This window comes from Anticarsia gemmatalis, chromosome 17 (genome assembly GCF_050436995.1).
Source record: "Anticarsia gemmatalis isolate Benzon Research Colony breed Stoneville strain chromosome 17, ilAntGemm2 primary, whole genome shotgun sequence".
NCBI lineage: Eukaryota > Metazoa > Arthropoda > Insecta > Lepidoptera > Erebidae > Anticarsia > Anticarsia gemmatalis.
In genome coordinates, this window is record NC_134761.1 from 637,696 (window position 1) to 658,591 (window position 20,896).

General features: G+C 37.3%; 3 protein-coding genes across 3 annotated transcripts; 1 reads left to right on the forward strand and 2 right to left on the reverse strand.

Annotated features, from left to right (window-relative positions):
• The first annotated feature begins 987 nt into the window (after positions 1-987).
• Positions 988-3,752, forward strand: RpS9 (ribosomal protein S9). Its single transcript, XM_076124785.1, has 4 exons — positions 988-1,087; positions 1,523-1,754; positions 2,622-2,808; positions 3,551-3,752. The coding sequence occupies exons 2-4, from the start codon at positions 1,532-1,534 to the stop codon at positions 3,723-3,725; spliced, it is 585 nt and encodes a 194-aa protein (XP_075980900.1). The 5' UTR covers positions 988-1,087; positions 1,523-1,531; the 3' UTR covers positions 3,726-3,752.
• A 2,066-nt stretch (positions 3,753-5,818) lies between these two features.
• On the reverse strand, positions 5,819-8,560 carry LOC142979698 (pyroglutamyl-peptidase 1-like). Its single transcript, XM_076124784.1, has 3 exons — positions 8,215-8,560; positions 7,446-7,690; positions 5,819-6,823 (listed from the first exon to the last, which is right to left on the reverse strand). The coding sequence occupies exons 1-3, from the start codon at positions 8,437-8,439 to the stop codon at positions 6,604-6,606; spliced, it is 690 nt and encodes a 229-aa protein (XP_075980899.1). The 5' UTR covers positions 8,440-8,560; the 3' UTR covers positions 5,819-6,603.
• Positions 8,561-12,198: 3,638 nt separating this feature from the next.
• Positions 12,199-20,285, reverse strand: LOC142980007 (pyrrolidone-carboxylate peptidase-like). Its single transcript, XM_076125267.1, has 3 exons — positions 19,973-20,285; positions 15,754-15,989; positions 12,199-15,117 (listed from the first exon to the last, which is right to left on the reverse strand). The coding sequence occupies exons 1-3, from the start codon at positions 20,213-20,215 to the stop codon at positions 14,934-14,936; spliced, it is 663 nt and encodes a 220-aa protein (XP_075981382.1). The 5' UTR covers positions 20,216-20,285; the 3' UTR covers positions 12,199-14,933.
• Positions 20,286-20,896: the final 611 nt, after the last annotated feature.

The window sequence follows — 20,896 nt, forward strand, 5'->3', positions numbered from 1 at the left end:
AATAGGTTAAATATACTAAATGTAATGCTCCTAATCACGTCGGGGTCACCACTTTGGCGGATGCTTCGTGAGCGGCGTTAGGTCGGGAAACAAACGACTTGGTTACTATTTAACTATATTATATTAGATTATTAGTACAGAAGTTTTAGTACAACTATAACTATATGTACAATGTTGAGTCAGCCACTTGCCGCAGAAAAGTCTAATCCAGCCTACACTACGAGGTCAGGCAGGACTCGGCAGGAGGGATAGGTTTAAGGTATTCAAAGACTAAATTGTCTTTCTCCGTGGGGGGGTGATGTGGCGACCTAATTCATTCGCCCACATTCGCTTGTAACGTTTCCGAACGCAACCTGTCAAATCGACTTTGACAGTTGGGTTCGAGGAGCGAGGATCTTTTTCCCGCGCGAACATTCTGAGACGCGCCAAAAAGTAGAAGGGACGCAGGTCCATGTTCTGTAACATAATATAACTCGGCTTAAGTGCTGACTCAACATTGTACATATAGTTATAGTTGTACTAAAACTTCTGTACTAATAATCTAATATAATATAGTTAAATAGTAACCAAGTCGTTTGTTTCCCGACCTAACGCCGCTCACGAAGCATCCGCTAAATAAGCAAACGAGTCGACTAGAAAGCATATAGGGTTAAAAGCGGTTAATAAAAGTAATTATAATAAAAATACGCTGATTTAATCATATTAGTGGCGCAGTGGTTTAGGTCACCACGCCGATACCACTGCATCGGGAGGTCGTGGGTTCGATTCCCACACGGAGCAATTATTTGTGCAATCCACAAATAATTGTTTCGGGTCTGGTTGTGCTTTGTGTCCGTTATTTGTATGTTTGTAAAAGTCCCTGCGACACAAGAGCAATTCTTAGTGCGGGAGTTGTCTTTTTTAAACAAAAAAAAGTGGATTTAAATTCTAATTAATTATATTTAAAAATTAGAATGTTAATCGATTATTTTGTTTTTTTTGCACTGGTAACTGGAGGTATGGCGCTGTCAAATATTTTTGATATCATTTTGACAACTCTCTTTTCGTTCATTCGGCGTGCCGGGTGGACGGTTACTAGTGGAATAAGGTGATTATTTTTACAAATTCATTGATTTTGTGTTAAAATATAGTGTAATTCGTGTACGATGTGCTATTATATTCCTTTTGCTTATATCAATTCCTGGATGGAATCCACAAATTGTGAGATGTAAATGGATTCTGTCAACATAACCTAAAACGTTGCCTCAAAGTAGATCATGCGATTCTCTTTAGATCGTAGTGAGTGGACATAGAGGCTAAAGTATTGCCCCGAGCATTGATTCCCAAGCGTATTAAAACTTGAACTCTGGTGCTGGTGTTTGAGACTCTGCGCTTGCAACGGTTTGTGGCGACAAACTCCCTCTGACATAGCCATGTAGTTAAACTAACGTGTCAGTGTGATCGTTGTATATATAAAAAAACATTATAGACTCGAGCACGTGTAGTTAATTCTCGTCTAAAGCTTGTCATCGCACGTTTCCAGGTCGCCATCATGGTGAACAACAGAGTACCTTCGGTATTCTCGAAGACGTACGTGACGCCTCGTCGTCCGTTCGAGAAGGCTCGCTTGGACCAGGAGCTGAAGATCATCGGCGAGTATGGTCTGAGGAACAAGCGTGAAGTGTGGCGCGTCAAGTACACGCTCGCCCGCATCCGTAAGGCTGCCCGTGAGCTGCTCACCCTCGAGGAGAAGGACCCCAAGAGATTGTTTGAAGGTGAGTTTGTCATACCGATTCTTTTAATTTAGTAAGTGTCTTTTTATCATACCAGTGCGTCTTAAATTTATTTCATTTGTCTACTAACTACTGACTTCATACCCCAGGTACTCTCCATACACATTTTGTTCATGGATGGGTAGTTCGGTTGGAGTGTAGCAAAGGGTGTGCAAGGCGACTAGGACAGAAAAATTTTCGAAAATTTTCAAAAATGTTATATATTGTGTTACTTTTGCTTTTATCGTATAGATTGGCTAAAAATAAGCACTTTTTGTCCCTTGAATTTTTTTGATCCGACCCACCGTTTGCCGACAAAATGCGTTTGAAGTTCTCTCGTTTCTATAGGAAGCTGGACTTCCTGGTTATTCCTGGACTGCCTTCGTGGTTATTTTTTTTTAAACCACCCAGAAGGAGGAGCCCCGCGAAGCGGGGCTTCGGCGACATCTTCAAACTCCCATTTATTTACTTTTCGTCTCTTTTGATATTACATCAGGTCGCCGGAGCCCCGCTTCGCGGGGCTCCTCCTTCGGACTTTCATTTCGATTTTGTCGGCGAACGGTTAGTCTGATCAAAAAAATTCTAGAGATAAAAAGTGTTTATTTTTCAGTAATAGTGGTGTCCTTTTAGAACTCGTAAGTTACTTAACTCATTCTTTACTCTGTCTTTTAAAATCTAATGATAATACCTAGGTAAAAATATTGATTTGGTTCATTCTTTTCCTAACTCTAAAATGATGAAATAATCTGGCAACCTCTTATCAGAGTAAAAAAGTGTTGACTTCAATAATTTATCTGACAATTTCCTACTTACTACAAACACATTTTACATCCTAACACCATGTAATAAGTTATGTGATGTATCTTTCAGGAAATGCGCTCCTCCGTCGTTTGGTGCGCATCGGAGTGTTGGATGAGAAACAGATGAAGCTCGATTACGTGCTAGGTCTGAAGATCGAGGACTTCTTGGAGCGTCGTCTCCAGACCCAGGTGTTCAAGGCTGGTCTCGCCAAGTCCATCCATCATGCCCGCATCCTCATCAGACAAAGACACATCCGGTGAGAGGCATTTTAATTTAAATAGCCAATTTTTATACTAACGAGACTTGTTTATTACTATTTCTTGATTTCTACAGTAGATTTTTACTTTTAAAGTTAGTGTAGAGATGTATTTACAAAGTAATAATATTAAATTCTTAGCCTAGTTACACTATGAACTGCATATAACAGTGAAATCCAACGCAGGTAATGGAAGTGAGCGGTGGCAGCAGCTGCCTGGCTTTGACTTGATATCATAAGACCACTTGTCTCTCACTCGTTGAGGACAATGTCTTGAAATGTTTATAAGCTCTGTTGAGCCCTCACAGGTAATGTATATGTGTTCAATGTTATTTAACAGTGACCAAATTAAACTGGCCAGTCCTAGTGTTCTAAACAGCTATATGCTGACATATTAGCTTACTCATTGAAAATTATTATAATATTGCAATAATGTTTTAAATTGTCTGTCTCAAGTGATAGTATATAAAAAGTCCCTAGATGTGCTTTTCTGTACTTACTTGATTTTGTGAGTTTATATCTCATTCAATACAGATATGATCTTAACTGCCAGATATAATCTTAACGGCAAATAGCTTTTAGAAACGATTTTTTTATCTGGTTGATCTACACTAAGAAATTATTTTTTACATTTCTGTACATACACATTAGTACTTATAAACTTGATAATAGTTCTGCTCAAGTTATCGTGAATATATTGTGGTAAATTCTGGTCTAACACACTTTGTGGTGTTGTCAACAGCGTCCGCAAGCAGGTGGTGAACATCCCGTCGTTCATCGTCCGCCTGGACAGCGGCAAACACATCGACTTCTCACTCAAGTCGCCCTTCGGCGGCGGCAGGCCCGGCCGCGTCAAGAGGAAGAACCTGCGCAAGGGACAGGGTGGCGGCGCCGCAGCCGACGAGGAGGAAGATTAGACCAATAAATGAAATCTTTATAACCTATATTTGCACTTTTATTTACTTATCATGCAAGAGTGTGAGACACGCTTAGGGCTGTTGCAGTCACGCACAAAATTGACCACAGAGTGAACAGTGTCACAACTTGTAAACATAATTCCATTAGCAAATGACACCCTTGGGAGTCATAACAGTTGAGTCACTGGCCACCCCAGGTATCAAAGGGCGATACATATCCCACGTGTGCTTATGGCGCGCTGTCAACATTTTTAAGGACAGTCACTATGCGAAAGCAAATACAATCCTGTGCTGCTTCCATAGCATTTAAGCCTTCGGGCAGCCTGAACATCTTTGACACTAGGATGACCACTAGCCATACGATAAGTAGAATAGCATCTATAATTGGATCTACCAGAAATGAGCAGCAGATGGGGCAGGGCACTGCTATTAGTCCGTTGGTAAAATGTAAAGGCAATTTTTCTGATGTCCGTATACCCAGCAGGGCCCTTCGTCTGATTCGATTGAATACTAAAGTTTCACTTAGGTAATATTTTATACCTTCCGAATAGTGTAAGTAAAATAATTGTACCTCAACAGTTATGCGAGAAAATTGAATTAATTTCCAGCAGGGCCCTCCGTGGTTTGAAGGTCTTTAGACCTGTAGTGTATGTGCCTGTATAGCGGTGCATTAGTACCTTTAGATTATCTTTGTTTTCTTGAAAAAAAGTTATTAGTTTATAAGAAATATACCTACAAAATGTTTATAATGCCAGCAGGGCCCTTTTTTGTTTTGGGGGTTTCAGTCCAAACAATCATATTTCCTAGCAGCATTCTATTTGTACTTTTCAAAAAACTTATCGCTTAATTCAAATAATGAATAATAATAAGTAAATAAATCAGATAAAAAAAATCTAAAAAAATAAAATTACTCTGATATCTAAAGATGGCTATACTTATTATTTGATTATTTATGTGATGCGACCAATGAAATAAAAATCAGTTTGTATGTTATACTAGCTGTTGCCAGCGACTCCACCCGCGTGGTCAAATGAATGAGAGGTTTTACCGCGGTAAAAAGTAGCCTATGTCACTCTCCAGTCTCATAAATCTCCAAAATCATAATTACCATAACATCGCATATACTTATTGTTGTATTATTTATGTGATGCAAGCAATTAAATAAAAATCAGTTCGTATGTTATATCAGGTACGTATATTAATATCTTCGAAAAAAGTACCTACTCAATGATGAATTACAACAACAAATAAGTGTGATTGACAAAAATCAATAATAGTTGTAGCAATAGGAATTCCCAATCAAACGTTGTTCAGTGTGCTCTTTTACCTCTTTTCACAGGTATTTTTTTCACTAGCTTCTTTCTTCTAACCATTTTTATCACAAATAAGTTCTAAATTCTAAATGACAATACGTAATCTCACAAATGAAACTCTGTAACTGATGTGCGACATCCATACACTACGGTATCGGCAAATTTTATCATCTACCCTCAATTTTTTATATTATTCAATTCTATATGTTTTTCGAAGATATTCAACTACGTACCTGCCTAAACCTTACTAATATTATAAATGCGAAAGTGTGTTTGTTAGTTTGTTTATGTATTATGTAGCGATGTTATGGTAATTATGATTTTTTTTATAGATAGATAGTTAGGAGACTGGAGAGCGACATAGGCTACTTTTTACCGCGGTAAAACCTCTCATTCATTTGACCACGCGGGTGGAGTCGCTGGCAACAGCTAGTATAACATACAAACTGATTTTTATTTCATTGGTCGCATCACATAAATAATCAAATAATAAGTATAGCCATCTTTAGATATCAGAGTAATTTTATTTTTTTAGATTTTTTTTATCTGATTTATTTAGGTACTTATTATTATTCATTATTTGAATTAAGCGATAAGTTTTTTGAAAAGTACAAATAGAATGCTGCTAGGAAATATGATTGTTTGGACTGAAACCCCCAAAACAAAAAAGGGCCCTGCTGGCATTATAAACATTTTGTAGGTATATTTCTTATAAACTAATAACTTTTTTTCAAGAAAACAAAGATAATCTAAAGGTACTAATGCACCGCTATACAGGCACATACACTACAGGTCTGAAGACCTTCAAACCACGGAGGGCCCTGCTGGAAATTAATTCAATTTTCTCGCATAACTGTTGAGGTACAATTATTTTACTTACACTATTCGGAAGGTATAAAATATTACCTAAGTGAAACTTTAGTATTCAATCGAATCAGACGAAGGGCCCTGCTGGGTATACGGACATATTTTTCTGGGCTATTCTAGAACACAAAAAAATTTAATTGCTGGATTCGCTCTTACTACTCGACTTAGGAATTTAATTACAATGAAAAAATAAGTATGTGCCTAATAGTAATACGTATATTTATATATTGGTGATTAAACTTTCAATACGTCCATAAATAAATAACAACAACCAGGATAAGTAATACTTAACAGTTGAAACAGCGTATAACTTTACAGACAAGTTGGCAAGGCAAGTGATTTTGAACTTAATACTAAGACCTTGCCAAGAAGAGGCGACTTCGCCGCAATTCTATCACGCGAACGTTCTGTCCACAAAGAGCGGGAGCGTCGCGCGTATTTTGAACTCGCGCTTAGCTAATGGACGCATCAAGCAATGTATGAGCGCCTAGTATCTCTGTAACGCGGGAACGAACCCGAGAGAATCGATTTGAGGCGGATTCGCCCCTTCTGGAAAAGTTCTAAATCTCAAAACACGAAGAGCAGCTGCGCGGAGTTTAGAATTGTTATGGAACTGATCGCCGCTGCGTTGCGCGCCGCTACTCATTCGGTGTTTTAAGAGCCTATGAATGCTCTATATTTTTTATTCAGCTTTTTAATTATTCTTCTACATCCGTTAAAACAGTGTTCTTTAATTTCTCAGCGTTTTTCTCGACTTGTTCTTTCTCGTGTATCTGATCTAAGCAGAGGTCTAGGATGCGCTCCAGCCCCCGCGCGGTTTGTTCCGACGAGTATATGTCCATAACGGGCACGTGCACGAACAGAGTACGTGTGTTGTCTTTACTCAGAGATGTGTAGTAGATGTACTCACAGAGATACCTGGAAGTAACAAGCTTATTAAAATGTACTTATTCATAAAGTGTGAGTTGTCCAATGATACTATTTATATTAGTAGTTTGGATCATTGCAATAAAATAAATGTTAATAACATCATGTTTAATGTCCTTTCTAGTTATTGACATATCATTATCTCATGATAAATCTTTCAGTTTAAGTATAAATCATACAGATAAATAGTAATTTTATTAATTACAAAGATAATAATATACCAGAACAATAACTATTGTTTATACTACACATGTTCTTTTCTTTGTCAACCACATCTATACTAATCTAATCTGACTTTGACTTTGAGGCATCTGCTAAGTAAGTTGATTATTTCAACCCCTAAGGACATAAAATAAGGGATGAAAGTTTGTATAGAAATTCTGTCCTAAGTCACAAACCATGCAGACAAAAGCAATATTATAAAGAGGAAAGATTTGTTTCTTACTTTTTCCCAAAAAAATTGCCTCAATGGATTTTCATGAAATTTCGTACACACATAGTTTATAAGTTAGATTTACACATAGGGTACTTTTTAACCCGGTAATGATATTAATGCGGACGTAATCACTAGCAGAAGCTATAATAGTAAACATTAAAAAGAGTGAGAACTTACCTGCCAGCATCTTTAGACACCTGAGTCCTGACACCACCCTCGCTCGGAGGGTTGCCATCATTAAATTCTTTGTTTATTCTCTCAACGTCCAGCTTTGTATGAAGTCTGATGGCTCCGTCAGCAGTGCACGTGTGGTTTGCAGGGCATTTATCAAAGTAGTCCACTTTGCTGTATCCTTTCCGGTGAGCCTGGGACTCCAGCTCTATGCACTGACCTCTGCTTGACACTCCAACATGTATCATCAGCTGCAAATTATTGACAACAAAGTTTTGAATCTTAACCAAGGCGAATATTTGTGTGATGAGTGTGAATATCTGTTCTATTTAGTAGAGAGCCTTAGCAGTTTAGCATAGACTATATATCTAGGATGTAGTTAATACTGCTGTTAACTTCCAAAATAAAGTTTGTATCAGACAGGCCACCATCAGCTGCATGTCTGTGGGTTACTGATATACTAAATTCAGATTTTTGTATACCTCAGACAGTTGCAAAACTTGCATAAAAAGCTCACTAATAAATTGTTGGACTTTAATTTATCTATATAAGGAAGAATTTCTACGTATTTACTTAGATAAGTATTTTTATCTGTTGACTGGTCATCACTTATGATAGTGCAATCTCTGGTTAGTTTGGAATCTGATGACCTTGTGAGAGTTGTCGAAATACATTTGTTTAATACAATATAATGTATCAAATGGCTCAGTTGAATAAAATTAATTGAAATAAAAATGTTTTAAGTATTGAATATATACATAAAAGTTTAACTCACTTTTGGTGTATGAGTTTCCCACAGCGCCGGTACAAATTCATCCACATTCTCATACGTGACTGGAATCTCAATCTGAACAAACTCTACGCTGTGTTTCTTTTCAATTTCATCCTTATTCATTATTTTAACTGCTTCCCAACTAGCGTTCACCGGATGGCCTAAATAAGGTCCGAAACCAGTGACTAGGACTATTGGCTTAAACATAAAATCAAAGTCGTTGCACATTTTTGTAAATCAATACTTTTACTATATACTTTCACTGGAATTGCTGTTATTTACAGCACTATCACACTTATTTACAAGACTGATAACGTTTGACAAGATGACAAGATCAGCAGATCAGATGATTTGTTCTGTTATGTTGGTTCCACTGTTTTCGTTCATAAACTAATATCTAAACGTAGGTAAGTCAATAGACTTAAAATGTAGAAACAATAGTTACGGCTGGCGTGTACAGAGATACTTTATGATAGTCCTAAACTCCTAAGTCTAGTAATTTGGTCAAAAAATAAGGGGTGACCTGGAAAGTTTTCCGGGAGATTAAAAAAATGATTATTTATAGGTATCGCATATGTTTTCAAAAACACAGAATTGCGAAGAAGGCGCAATACTTACGATTCTAAATATTAGTTATTTAATTGCCTTAATGGCGGTATAATACCAATTTAAAATACCTGCTCTTTCCGGTCACCAGAGGGTGGCGAAGTAACTTAACCGCCAGTATAGCTGTTTAGCGTCATTGTATTCCTGTGATTAGTACGAGATAGTTTAACTTTTGTTTTATCGACTAAATTTGTGAAAAGTGAGTGATTCGGTTTGACTAAGTGATTTAGAGTGATTATCAACACAGCAGGTAAGTGAAGGAAATGAGAGTTCAGAGCGAGGCGGTTTTGTTGTCCATTGGGAGAACAATCGTCAAGCTCGGAAGCAACACTATTTCCTCTTCATCCACGGTGTTTAAGAAGGGCACAGCATCCTCTCTGCCCAATAATCGCGATCGGATTACTTCGCGTAAACGTAAGTCCGATCCACGTATCGACTCTTATGTATCCCAAGTGTCATAAATCTCTAATTACCTATAGCTACACAATAGTTCGCGTTACTTTTTACAACCACATTGTTTGACACCGGAATTCTGAGGCGATTATGAGTGTACAGGAACCAGGCGTGATCGTTTTCTTAAAGAGATTAGTAATGCAAACCTTAGGGCCGCTTTAAAGACGATTTCACTTGAACAAATGTTTATTCAGTAGAGAGACACTTTGTCCTTTGACAACATATCTAGGTGGATCTCAGTTCTTTAATGCGCCTAGTTATTTAAAGGACATGAAGTTTCCAGAACGTGATCATTCGTTTCATAATAGGAAGATCACCAACAAACATAAAGATGGAACTGCAGAGTCCAAAAGACTAGTTTGAGAATACGTCCCGTAGGACCAAGCCCTTTCGTTCCTGTCGTTCAAATCAAATTGTCTATCAACGGGTTTTTAAGAGTGGTGGGGATGTCTGAGAGCATCCACAGAAAGATAGATTCATTTGAAAGCCAGTCAGTTAAGCATAAAAACAATTTGAAATTACCATCTATCTTTAACAAAGCCTACCCTGAAATAATCAACCAGCAATTTTTTAGGTTTGTTCGCCTAAAAGGTTGCCAACAATTTTCATCTGTAAGTCACGGAGACTCGCAGAAGATTTTTAAGATGTTTTACAATGGAGAGATCCTTCAACATCTCTGCCATTTGGCCTTTCATCGGAACATTAAACGTTTGCCGCGCACGTGTCACGTGTACTACGAGAACCGAGATACCGTGGTGTAAGGGTCCTAGTATACCCCCGGTTTCTGGGTAGGTATATTTAGCGGTTCAATAGCGTTTTTTATATGAGTTTCAAATACTTATACCTCTGAAACCGGGGGTTAGCGACTATCTTCTGCTTAGAACTTAGAACAGATATAAGTTTAGTTTATGTCTATACTTATTTGCTTAAAATCAATAGTTTTGGCGTACGAGCGTTACAAAGTATTATTCATTAGCACGCGTGTTTGTCGTATATTTCTTCTGGAATGTTCTACTATTGCCTATTTTTGTATTGCAGAAGCAGATACAATGAGGATAATGTTTCTTTAAATTCGTGCAAATTTCGATTTTGTTCTCTTTCTCTCGACATTCAACGAAACATTTGTTAGAAGTAACGTGAAGTATTTAGTTTAGGCTGGTTGATCAGTTTACATTTATCGTTGTGTTGTGATACTGATACCAAAAACGAATTTTAGCATCTATTAGGTGCCTTTACACTCACGATCTTTCGCGTGTGAAAGACCAAAGGATAGAGCGCGCTATCAAGCAATAAGGTTTTCTGACACTTTTCACAAGTTGTGTATATAAGTACCTAGTAAATAAAGTACTAAAGAAAGTAATTTATTTCTTTTGTACTAAAGAAAACAATTTATATGAGTACCTATTATTAGAATGCAATAAACATAGCTGGTTTTTCCCCGACTCAGTATTTTATGGATCTACGTATTATTACTTATCTACTAATTTACTACTATATGACTATTTATTTAATACTTGATTCTTGGTATTCAGCATAAAAAACAAAGGTGTCTAAGTTTGAACAGCAGGTTTGATCAAGAAACACCTGTAGGTATCTATTATAAAATCGACTCAATGGTTTTCCATTAAAACTAAACAAAGACGTGTTTCGGTGTTTTTAGAAAATTATACCTTACGGGGTTAGATGAGGGATGGAAATATTTAAGGGAGTTTTTATATTAGAACGATGAGCTTCCGCCCGCGACTTCGGCCGCATGAAAAGGTTTCCCGTACCTACCTACTAACAAAACTTAAGTGTAATGTAACTTTCACCCCCTATTTTATCCCCTTAGGCGTTTGAATCTATACTAATATTATAAAGCTGAAGAGTTTGTTTGTTTGTTCGTTTGAACACGCTAATCTCAGGAACAGTTAATTGGTCCGATTTGAATAATTATTTCATTGTTAGATAGCTCATTTATCGAGGAAGGCTATAGGCTATAAATCATCACGCTGCGACCAAAAGGAGCAGAGTACGAGTTAAAAATGTTACAAAAACGGGAAAAATTTTGACGCATTCTCTCTTATGTCAGCAAGTTTATCATGATCCTTTCTTAAGAGATGCCTACGCCACAGTAGCTTTACGCATGCAAAGTTTCAGCCCGATCAGTTTAAAGTTGACAAAGTTCCATACAAACTTTCACCCCCTATTTTATCCTTTCTTTCTTAGATAATGCCTACGTCATAACATCTACCTGCAGGCCAAATTTCAGCCCGATCCGTCTGGTGGTTTGGGTTGTGCGTTGATAGATCGCTAGGTCAGTCGCTCAGTCAGTCACCTTTGAGTTTTATATAGGTATGTATAATTTATAGATATTCTCATATAGTTTGGAATTCGGTAACGTGCCCGGTATATGAGAATAAGCTAATCCCAGTTAAATCGTGATATACAGTAAAAGCCGAGTGGTATAAGTTGATACCTCCCACCCAACTGGTTTAACTCAAAGTCAAATATGCTTTATTTCATAAACTTTAACAAGTATTTGAAATCGTCAAAATATGTTTTATCTACCACCGTTTCGGAAAAGCTGTTGCTCGTGAGAAGAAACGGCTAAGTTGAGGGTTTGAACCCAAAGCAACACACCAATGACTTTTTGAAGTTACGTGTGTATTACAAATAATGAAATTATCACTTGTTCTAACGGTGAAGGAAAACATCGTGATGCAACCTTGCATGTCTGAGAGTTGTTTAGAACAGTTATAGAAGATATACAAAGTCCCCGCAATTGGCCAGGGTGGATGGAGGTCTTAAGGCCTAACTTCTCCCTTATTACAGGAGGAGACCCTTGCCCAGAAATACAATGAGCATTTAGTTTTTTTTCATTCAGCCTGTCATAGCACGGAACCCTGAGAACCATTTTAGGTATTAAGCAAATAAAAACAAGGAATAAATGATTATAAGTATTTATTAATTATACATAAACCTTACAGCTTATAATTAAATTTAAAAGTAAAAACCAGACCAAACATAGCGATATCGAGGTCGCAAGAATACCGGCATTATTGTTTACCTTATCATAAACTTAATACTATCTGCAATACATAAAAAATATTATTATTGTCTCTCTTTCATATCGTATGGTTAGTGTTCAACCTAGTGTCAAAGTTGTTCAAGCGGCCCAAAGACATTTGACGTGGCTTAACGACTGCTATCTTAATTGATGACAACCGGGACTTTTTACGTGCCTTCCGAAGCACGGAGACGCCAAGTTCAAATACGACTATACGGTCACCCATCTATCGAATGACCGCGCCAAGGTTTCCTTAACCAACTTTTTACTAATAAGCTGTCTTATCAATAAATGTCTTGTAAGCTCTAATTGGGTATTTGACTACTAAATCAGCTAGCTACTCTTTATGAAATTACAAAAATACATTTTAGCCTAGAAATATGGTGTGACGTCACAGTTTCATATTTTTGTTAGTATCAAATGAGAACCTAATAAAATGTTTCAGTCTGTAATAATTACAATTTGAACATTATTAACGAAAATAATTATTCATAGCATATACATTTTAGACGAACCTTTTACTAGTACAAGTTTAATCACTTTTCGTTAACACAGTCAACTATCTAATTAGTTCAAGGTTTGCGTATAACACATTTGGCGTTTTTTTTTTCATTTATATACCTAGATAGACTCGCGGAGCTGCCAAACAACTGTCTTGAATCAAATGCCACACAAAATAAACGTAGGTATACATGCTGAGTACTTAACTAAGTATGCCTTTCTGCCACTCATGTGCTATGCTACGTTGCTATAGATGTGTTTAATATCCACCAATCATATTGTTTGTTTGTTTGTCGTATGGTTAGTGTTCAACCTAGTGTCAAAGTTGTCCAAGCCGATCTAGAGGGTTTTGACATGGCTTAACGACTGTTATCTTGGTAGACAACATCCAGGACCGACTTTTTACGTGCCCTCCGAAGCACGGAGACGCCCAGTTCAAATACCACTATGCGGTCACCCATCTATGGGATGGCCGTGCCAACGGTTGCTTAACCCACAGATCGTTTACCGACCGCAACTGGCTACGGGCGCTAATACTAATCATGTTCATTGATGCATATAGCTTAGAACTAGTGGAAACGGATTCAGCTCAGATATGTTTTGCGAGTGTGTAGGTACTACTTTGCGGCGGTGCATCTTCATTGCACGTGATTCTCGCTACACGTAGCTTAGTCTGTAATAGTGGAAACGATCACAGTTTCTTAGCATAGTTATCATCCTCGTGGCATAGCTGCACAGCACATCTCTAGTGGAAAGGCATCCTAACTCTACTAATAATAATATTATAATCTAGCGGACTGCCCGACTTCCTCCGGGAATAGTACAATTTTATCCCGTTGATTCCATTCCCGTGGGAATTTTGAACCCACACAAACCTCGCCCCGACTGTTACAAACATGTTACAAAAATAATTGTATATAAAAAATAGTTATATTTATTGAGGGCATGCAAAGTCCCCAACCCGCACTTGGCCAGCGTGGTGGGCTCAAGGCCTAACCCTTCCCCCTCGTTTGGGAGGGAGACTTGCCCTGTAGTGGAATATAAATATTTTAAAAAATTAAACAGTTATTAAACAAAAAAAAAAATGGTTGAATTGTACAAAAGTTATGCACGTACTTACATTTCGGTGATCCATGTTTATTCATATAGATTATTATATATGAATATCCCGTTCATGACGATGCATGTACAGTGTTTTGAAAAAATATTAATTAAACAGTTGATTTTCTTCAATAATCTATGCACTGTAAATGTAACAATTGTTTTGAGTTATGCAATAGTCATTTTATTCATGTTTTTCATTCATTTTCGTTTTCATTGTTTTGGACATGTGCCAGTGTGTTACATATTTTTGACACAGACCATTTTATTTGTCATGTAATAATTAACATTTTAATGAAACTTGGCGCTTCGATTGTTTATAATCTACATTGATTTATACATAAAATATAAAAGAAACAACGTATAGAGACATATTATAAAATCCCAAACAATACTATGTAATATTAATGTACAATTTCAATTATTTCAAGAATATAACAACAGTTTATTACGAAAACATATAATTTTAGCACTATAGGCAATCAAGGCGTAGCTTTAATAGGCACTTTGGGAACACCAGTTAAACAATAAAAATACCTAGGTACTTCGGATTCAAATAAATAATCAGCCATTGTTGGATATTATTTTTTGAGAATTGTCTCCATTCATATACTGCCAAGTTATCAAGCGGTTAGGTTATCTAACACTTATACATAGATAAGAGGTGAAAGTTTATTGAAATACATTATTTCGATAACAGATTTACAACTCTTTAATGTTAAATAAAGATTTTTTTATTATTTCGGTGCAGCCAACAATGTTTGCACGTGTAATATTTTTATTGTCTGGCTGATAAAATCATAATGATGATAACTTTTAAACTCGCGTAGCGCAATTAATATTATAACAGGAATTAAAAGGATACGGGAATTAACGAGAACACGCATTTTACTTCATTATATTCAGTCTGTCAAGCCTGCGACCACGGCGAGTGCAACCTGCGCCGAAACGAGAGGTAAAATGCGTGTTCGCGTATTCCCGTACCGTATTATAATGATTTGTCAACACGATATTACAAGCAGTAACAATCTTTTTGCCTCACGTGTTCCACACAGTGATGCAGCAGACGTTCCACGTTGTGCGAGAACCTGGCGATCTCCTCATGGTCCGCTGTCAGAGGCACGTGCACGAACACCGAATACCTGTTCTGCTCTCGTTGATTCAACACTATGTAGTACAGGAACTCACACACGAACCTAATAACAATAAATTAACAATAACCCTCTTATTTATAAACACACTATAAACCTATTTTAGTTAAAAAACTACTATGTTTTCTCTTTTTCAATTCGCTAAGGAAGGAGTGAAAGAAACCAAAGCTCTTTATAAGCCTCTCATAACTCCATATATTTTTATGAATAAGAGGGTAAGTGTATATAGTACAGTAAGCATCACAGTCGAGAGGTATAAGGTGGCACCCACGCAAGTGGTCGACAGTTCGAACCCGAGGCGCCTCACCAACGACTTTCCGAAGTTATGTGTGTATCAAAAATATCACTTGCTCTAACGTTAAAGTAAAACATACTTAGTGATGCAACGTTGCATGCCTGAGAGTTTTTTAGAACAGATTTTGAAGGTAAACAAGTCCCGAAACCGCACTCGCCAGCGTGTCAGACTCGTGAGCTCATTCCGGGATTCCTTCCCCAGCCGTGTTCGCCTTGTCTAACTTTGTATACTTAATAATCTTGAGTTTGCATGCCAACAAGGCAGATACAAGGACCCTATCATGTTATTTAAATTATTTCCATCCAATTTCTTATGTGCCTGCATTCAAAGCTGATAAAAAACTATTCTATTATAAAATTGGTCAACAATAAGTCAGCGTTACTCACTTGCCAGCGTTATCTGACACACAAATTGGGAGATTAGTGTGTGGGTCGCATTCAAAGTTCTTAGTGATGAGATCCAAGTCCATGTCAGTGGTGACACACGGCGGCCCTGGAATGGGGATCCTTTTCTCCGGAGCGTACATATTGGCGTCATCCGGATAACAATATTCTTCTCTCATCGCTTGTCTTTCCACTAAAAAGCCGCCCTCGACATCCGTCGCTCCAAGGTGAATTGTAAGCTGAAAATAATATAACCAAATTACTTGAAATCCCTGTGTGGATTTCCCGAGATATTTCAAGATACATTTGGGAAGAAACATTTTGGGAAGTCCAGGCAAAAAAATGTCTGGCAACCAGCCGAATTGAAATCTATGTGCGTTTTTCAAGCACTAACAAGCTTTCGGTATTCCCTTACGGAAAGTACGTATTTATAAAAAGACAACTTTTGGTAACCGATGACTTCATGACCCGAAAACTCTTCACACTACTGGGATTACCTTTGTGGTCGGGGCGGGATGTAATCGCCACTGAATCATTGTATATAAAGATTCATTTTAGTTTTGCAAACTTTTATCAATTGTGTTGGTTTCATATGAAAGAATAATCGAAACTAGTTCAAATTCCCACGTTCAATGTTACCCAAATGATTCAAAGTTACCCAAGTTGACTAACTAGATCTCCAATTTAATTGACTGGCTCCGTGGCGCAGTCGGTTCGGTTGCCGCGTCACTATACTATTGCGTCGTGGGTTCGATTCCCACACGGAATAATTATTTGTGCGATCCACAAATAGTTGTGTAGCGAGTCTGGTTGTACTTTGTGTCCGTGTTTGTATCAGTCCCCGCGACACAGGAGCAATTCTTAATGCGGGAGTTGTCTTTTTAAATGGAAAAGAATCACGGGTCGGACGCAATGCTGTTAGAAATTTCTGTTAGAATAGTAGCCCGAAGTTTGGTAACGCACACAGTATAGTGCCATAGGTTGGCCCAATGTTACATAGGGCTAACATTACGTTACATTGTAAATTACGAAAAGTGGGTATATTTTATAAGCGCCTCTATAAGTTCTTACACCGTCGCTTAATACGAGCGACGGCGCTTTATTCCCGCCGATATTCCTGTTTGGCTAAAACCAGCCGACAGCGCAGGAGGCAGGAGCATATTTATAGGTCCAAGTGCGCATGAGATACAAGTATGTACACACAATACGCGTCCGGTGAGATGGGAGCAGACAGTCCACGAGAGGTCATGGGCAGGGCCGACTGCTATTCGCATTCTCATGTACAAATTTCTGCGACCTCAACTTTCTTACGGCGGAAATCATTTGTTGACAGAAAAACTACTAAGTTATCAATATATACCAAAGCTCACGTAAATACTAGATACTAGACGTGTTTTAGTTTCTTTGCAGACGCTATTCTAAACTGCCTGTCGGTTTTATATCAGATCTTTTCTGTACGATAGCCAAGTTTGTACGCAAAGAAAGTGTAAGTCTAAGGGCGAGGATTGAAGTTATCGAGGTTTAATTACAAATTTTCTAGGAAATAAGCAAAAAGAATTTTAGGATAAGTATAAATTACTTCTTCCATCCCTATCAATTGAATTCCGTACCCAATACTACAGGCCACAAAAACTATCGATGGCATGTAGGTCGTCACGCCAGCGTTTCTTGGGTCTTCCCTTACGGCGACGTCCCTTTATTGCAGAGGTTCCCAACCTTTTCTTAGTCCGGGACCACTTTTATACTATTATTGTTACCAGGGACTACTTTTATACTATTTTTATTAGCAGGGACCACTATGTAAGTATATTAATTATAAACTGTAATACTGATCCTGAAACTTTAATCCGCAAATCAATTGGGTATTATAAAACAAAAAAAAAATATTTTTTGGGATAAACTTCTGTAATTTTGTATTAACTAATGTGATTTCTGAGCTTGCATTTAAGAAATAAAGTTAACTTAGAATAACAATCAGTAAAAAAAGATTCATCCGCGGACCGCTTTTTGACTTCGGACCACTGGTTGGGAACCGCTACTTTATATAGACACTCATTGAATGCTGATCCTTGCCCATCTATCAGGGTTTATGCGGCCGACGTGGCCCGCCTAAGCCCATGGAAAAAAATGGGGAAAGCCTTTGCCCAGCAGTGAGACAGTACAGGCTTACAGAAAAATAATGAATAGGTACGTACAATATTTTTTTTTGGACCTGTCGTCGGCCATTTTCTACTAATTATAGGTCGTCACTGTAGAATATGTAGTTATTGTAACATCGAACAGACAGACAGCGAAATCTCGGTAATAGGTCCCGTTTATACCCTATGGCACTCAAAACCATATAAGATTAAAATTAATAAATGATTTTGATTTTATTACCTAACTTTCGTTCAAGTACAAACTTTAATAACACTATTTTCAGACAATGCACACTTGTGCACTTGATTAATTAACACTTGTTAATTACAATGCTATTAGCGCCGCAGCTTTTTGTTGGAAAATACGTATCTTTAGTTATATATATAGGCTAAGCTTTGTTCATGAACGCTGAAAGTTTTTAAATGAACTAATTAATCCTCCAAGGTTGAATACTTGCAACTTGTGCCCCTAACAATGATTACCTAATATAAAACTGGTTCACAATTTTTTGTTCCTCTATTTACCAACCAGGAAAATATCAGTCTCATAAAAAACGTACTGTAAGTTCAGTTTTATTTTGTAGCTATACCTAGGTATCGGACAGCAACAAGACATTCGTCAATAAAAATGACATTGCGTGACACTAAAGGTGAACAAAATCACCTGTTCATTCATGAATGCAAACTTCACTTACTAAATAATTGCAAACTTACTCGAATAGGAAATTAGATTCCTTTCAATTGTTATCTTGTAAGAAAAACAGACTTCATTTCATACTGAATTATTATTGAAAAATTAATGTATAATAGAATACGGGAATTAACGCAAACACGTGTTCGCGTTAATTCCCGTATTCTATTATACATTAAACATGCAACGCGAGAGTTTAAAAGTTATTGAAAAATTACGTTGACTGTCTCTGAAATTCGATTAGGTACCTACATTATGTTTATTGATATGTGCAAAAAAGATAATGAATGAGACAGCATTCAACAGTATTAGGTATACTGTTGAATGCTGTCTCATTCATTATCTTTTTTAGTAGTTTTTCTAGTATTAATTATTCATTTTATACTAATACAAAATCTATTAATTGTATAATATATATTTTTTGACAATTTATCTACTTGCGCGATCCGCTTTTACAATATTAGGTATTATATCTTTTTTCATAAAAATGATCAGCTACATGTGTTGCTAAGCGCTGAACTTAATAACGGCTGAAGCAGTTTTCTAAATCCTTCTTTTTATTCCTTGAAGTAGGAGGATGGTTATTACGGACTAGCTGACCCGCGCAACTTCGCTTGAATATTAAAATAGAATGGGTGAAATTTTCCCCCGTTTTTGTAACATTTTTCGTTACTACTCCGCTCCTAATGGTCGTAGCGTGATGATATATAGATTTTTTTTTAAATCGGACCGATAGGTCCTGAGATTAGCGCGTTCAAACAAACAAACAAGCAAATAAACAAACAAACAAAAAAACTCTTTAGCTTTATAATATTAGTATAGAAGTATAGATATAGAATATAGATAGATAGATAAAAGAAATGTAAAACAAACAATTTAAGAATCAACAAAGAAGTTAGTATCCTTTACGAAGTTCGCAGGGTCAGCTAGTATACCTAAAATAAGATTTATCCCTGATAATTTGTAATGTATGGTTAAAATGGCTGAAATGGGATTGGGCAGGACACGTCATTGGGATGCATCTAGGTGAGCAAGAGTCGTGACCGAATGGACGCCTGAACTGGCCTGAAGGCCGACGCCGCCGCCGTCTGGGTGGGTCACAAAAACGTTGGTGCGATGATTTGTACACCTATCTGGAGAATTGGCGTCAGACAGCCAATGACAGAAACCGGTGGAAGATTTTGGGGGAGACCTTTGCCCAACAATGGGACAATACAGGTTAATAAAAAAGATATAACGTTTATAATTACAATACACTAAACAGATAAAAAAAAATACTTTTATTGTTTGAGGTTACGCCAAAATAGATAAAGCTTGTGGCTATCGCTAATTTGTTAGCGTGTACACATGCACTAGAAAATATTAATAGATATCAATAAATGAGTATGCTTACATCGGGTTCATGGATGTTAAACAGCTCGGGAATGATTTTTTCTACGTGATTGTATACGACAGGAATCTTCTCGACGCGCACAGTGATATTCAAGTTTCGCTGCAATGCCTCTATGTTGAGAAGTCTCACTGCCTCCCAGCTAGGGTTCACGGGGATAGAGACGCCACCACAACAGAAAGGACCGAAGCCGGTAATTAAAACTCGTAAATGACGGTCCCCAGACTCTATGGAATTCGTATCCATGTTGTATTATTGGCACAAGTGGCGCGGTCCGGATTCAAACACGGTTGTCAAGAGACTGAAGCGTGTTGTGAGATGTACATGCTTCTTATAGAAGTGAGGTCGGGAAAACCATCTCGTACTTATCGCCTATCTGTGTTGCATTTTCGCCGGTATCGTTTATTAACATGATAATGTTCCTTGAATTGTTGTTTACCAGCGTAGCTTTGTTCACGCGATAATTATAATACAAAGGACCTTGTAAATCAGAAATTTTCAATAATCGTTAGCCAAAAACATACATGCAAAGATATACCTACGATTGATATTTAAATTTCTTGTTTTAGGCGGGTCGTAAACGTTTGAAATTCGGTACCTAACCTACTTACCTCAATGTGAAAAGAAAATGTAAAAGAAAGTAAAAAATATTTTTGCTCACTTCCAGCATTCGGCTGCTTGCTTTTTGGAAGGAATAATGTTGATCACATTGAATATGAGATGATACCTTCAATCAGAAATTGGATTAATTACCTAAATAAAGTGTAAATAAAATTCTGAACTTTCATGCAAGAACTTTGGAACCGAGCAAGAATTTACAGTAAATAATAAATTACAGCGCTAGTCTCAAGAGCTATGCTCATATAAAGGGGCCAACCTACTCAGTCCTGAAAATAATGGATGGATATCAATAACAACATCACTTTA

Coding starts and splice junctions, on each gene's coding strand:
- RpS9 (XM_076124785.1), top strand. CDS start 1,532: ATGGTGAACAACAGAGTACCTTCGGTATTCTCGAAGACGTACGTGACG. Junction 1,755..2,621: donor CCCCAAGAGATTGTTTGAAG/GTGAGTTTGTCA, acceptor TGTATCTTTCAG/GAAATGCGCTCCTCCGTCGT. Junction 2,809..3,550: donor ATCAGACAAAGACACATCCG/GTGAGAGGCATT, acceptor TGTTGTCAACAG/CGTCCGCAAGCAGGTGGTGA.
- LOC142979698 (XM_076124784.1), bottom strand. CDS start 8,439: ATGTGCAACGACTTTGATTTTATGTTTAAGCCAATAGTCCTAGTCACT. Junction 7,691..8,214: donor GGGAAACTCATACACCAAAA/GTGAGTTAAACT, acceptor AATAATTTGCAG/CTGATGATACATGTTGGAGT. Junction 6,824..7,445: donor GTGTCTAAAGATGCTGGCAG/GTAAGTTCTCAC, acceptor TGTTACTTCCAG/GTATCTCTGTGAGTACATCT.
- LOC142980007 (XM_076125267.1), bottom strand. CDS start 20,215: ATGGATACGAATTCCATAGAGTCTGGGGACCGTCATTTACGAGTTTTA. Junction 15,990..19,972: donor TTAACATCCATGAACCCGAT/GTAAGCATACTC, acceptor TATTATTTTCAG/CTTACAATTCACCTTGGAGC. Junction 15,118..15,753: donor GTGTCAGATAACGCTGGCAA/GTGAGTAACGCT, acceptor TATTGTTATTAG/GTTCGTGTGTGAGTTCCTGT.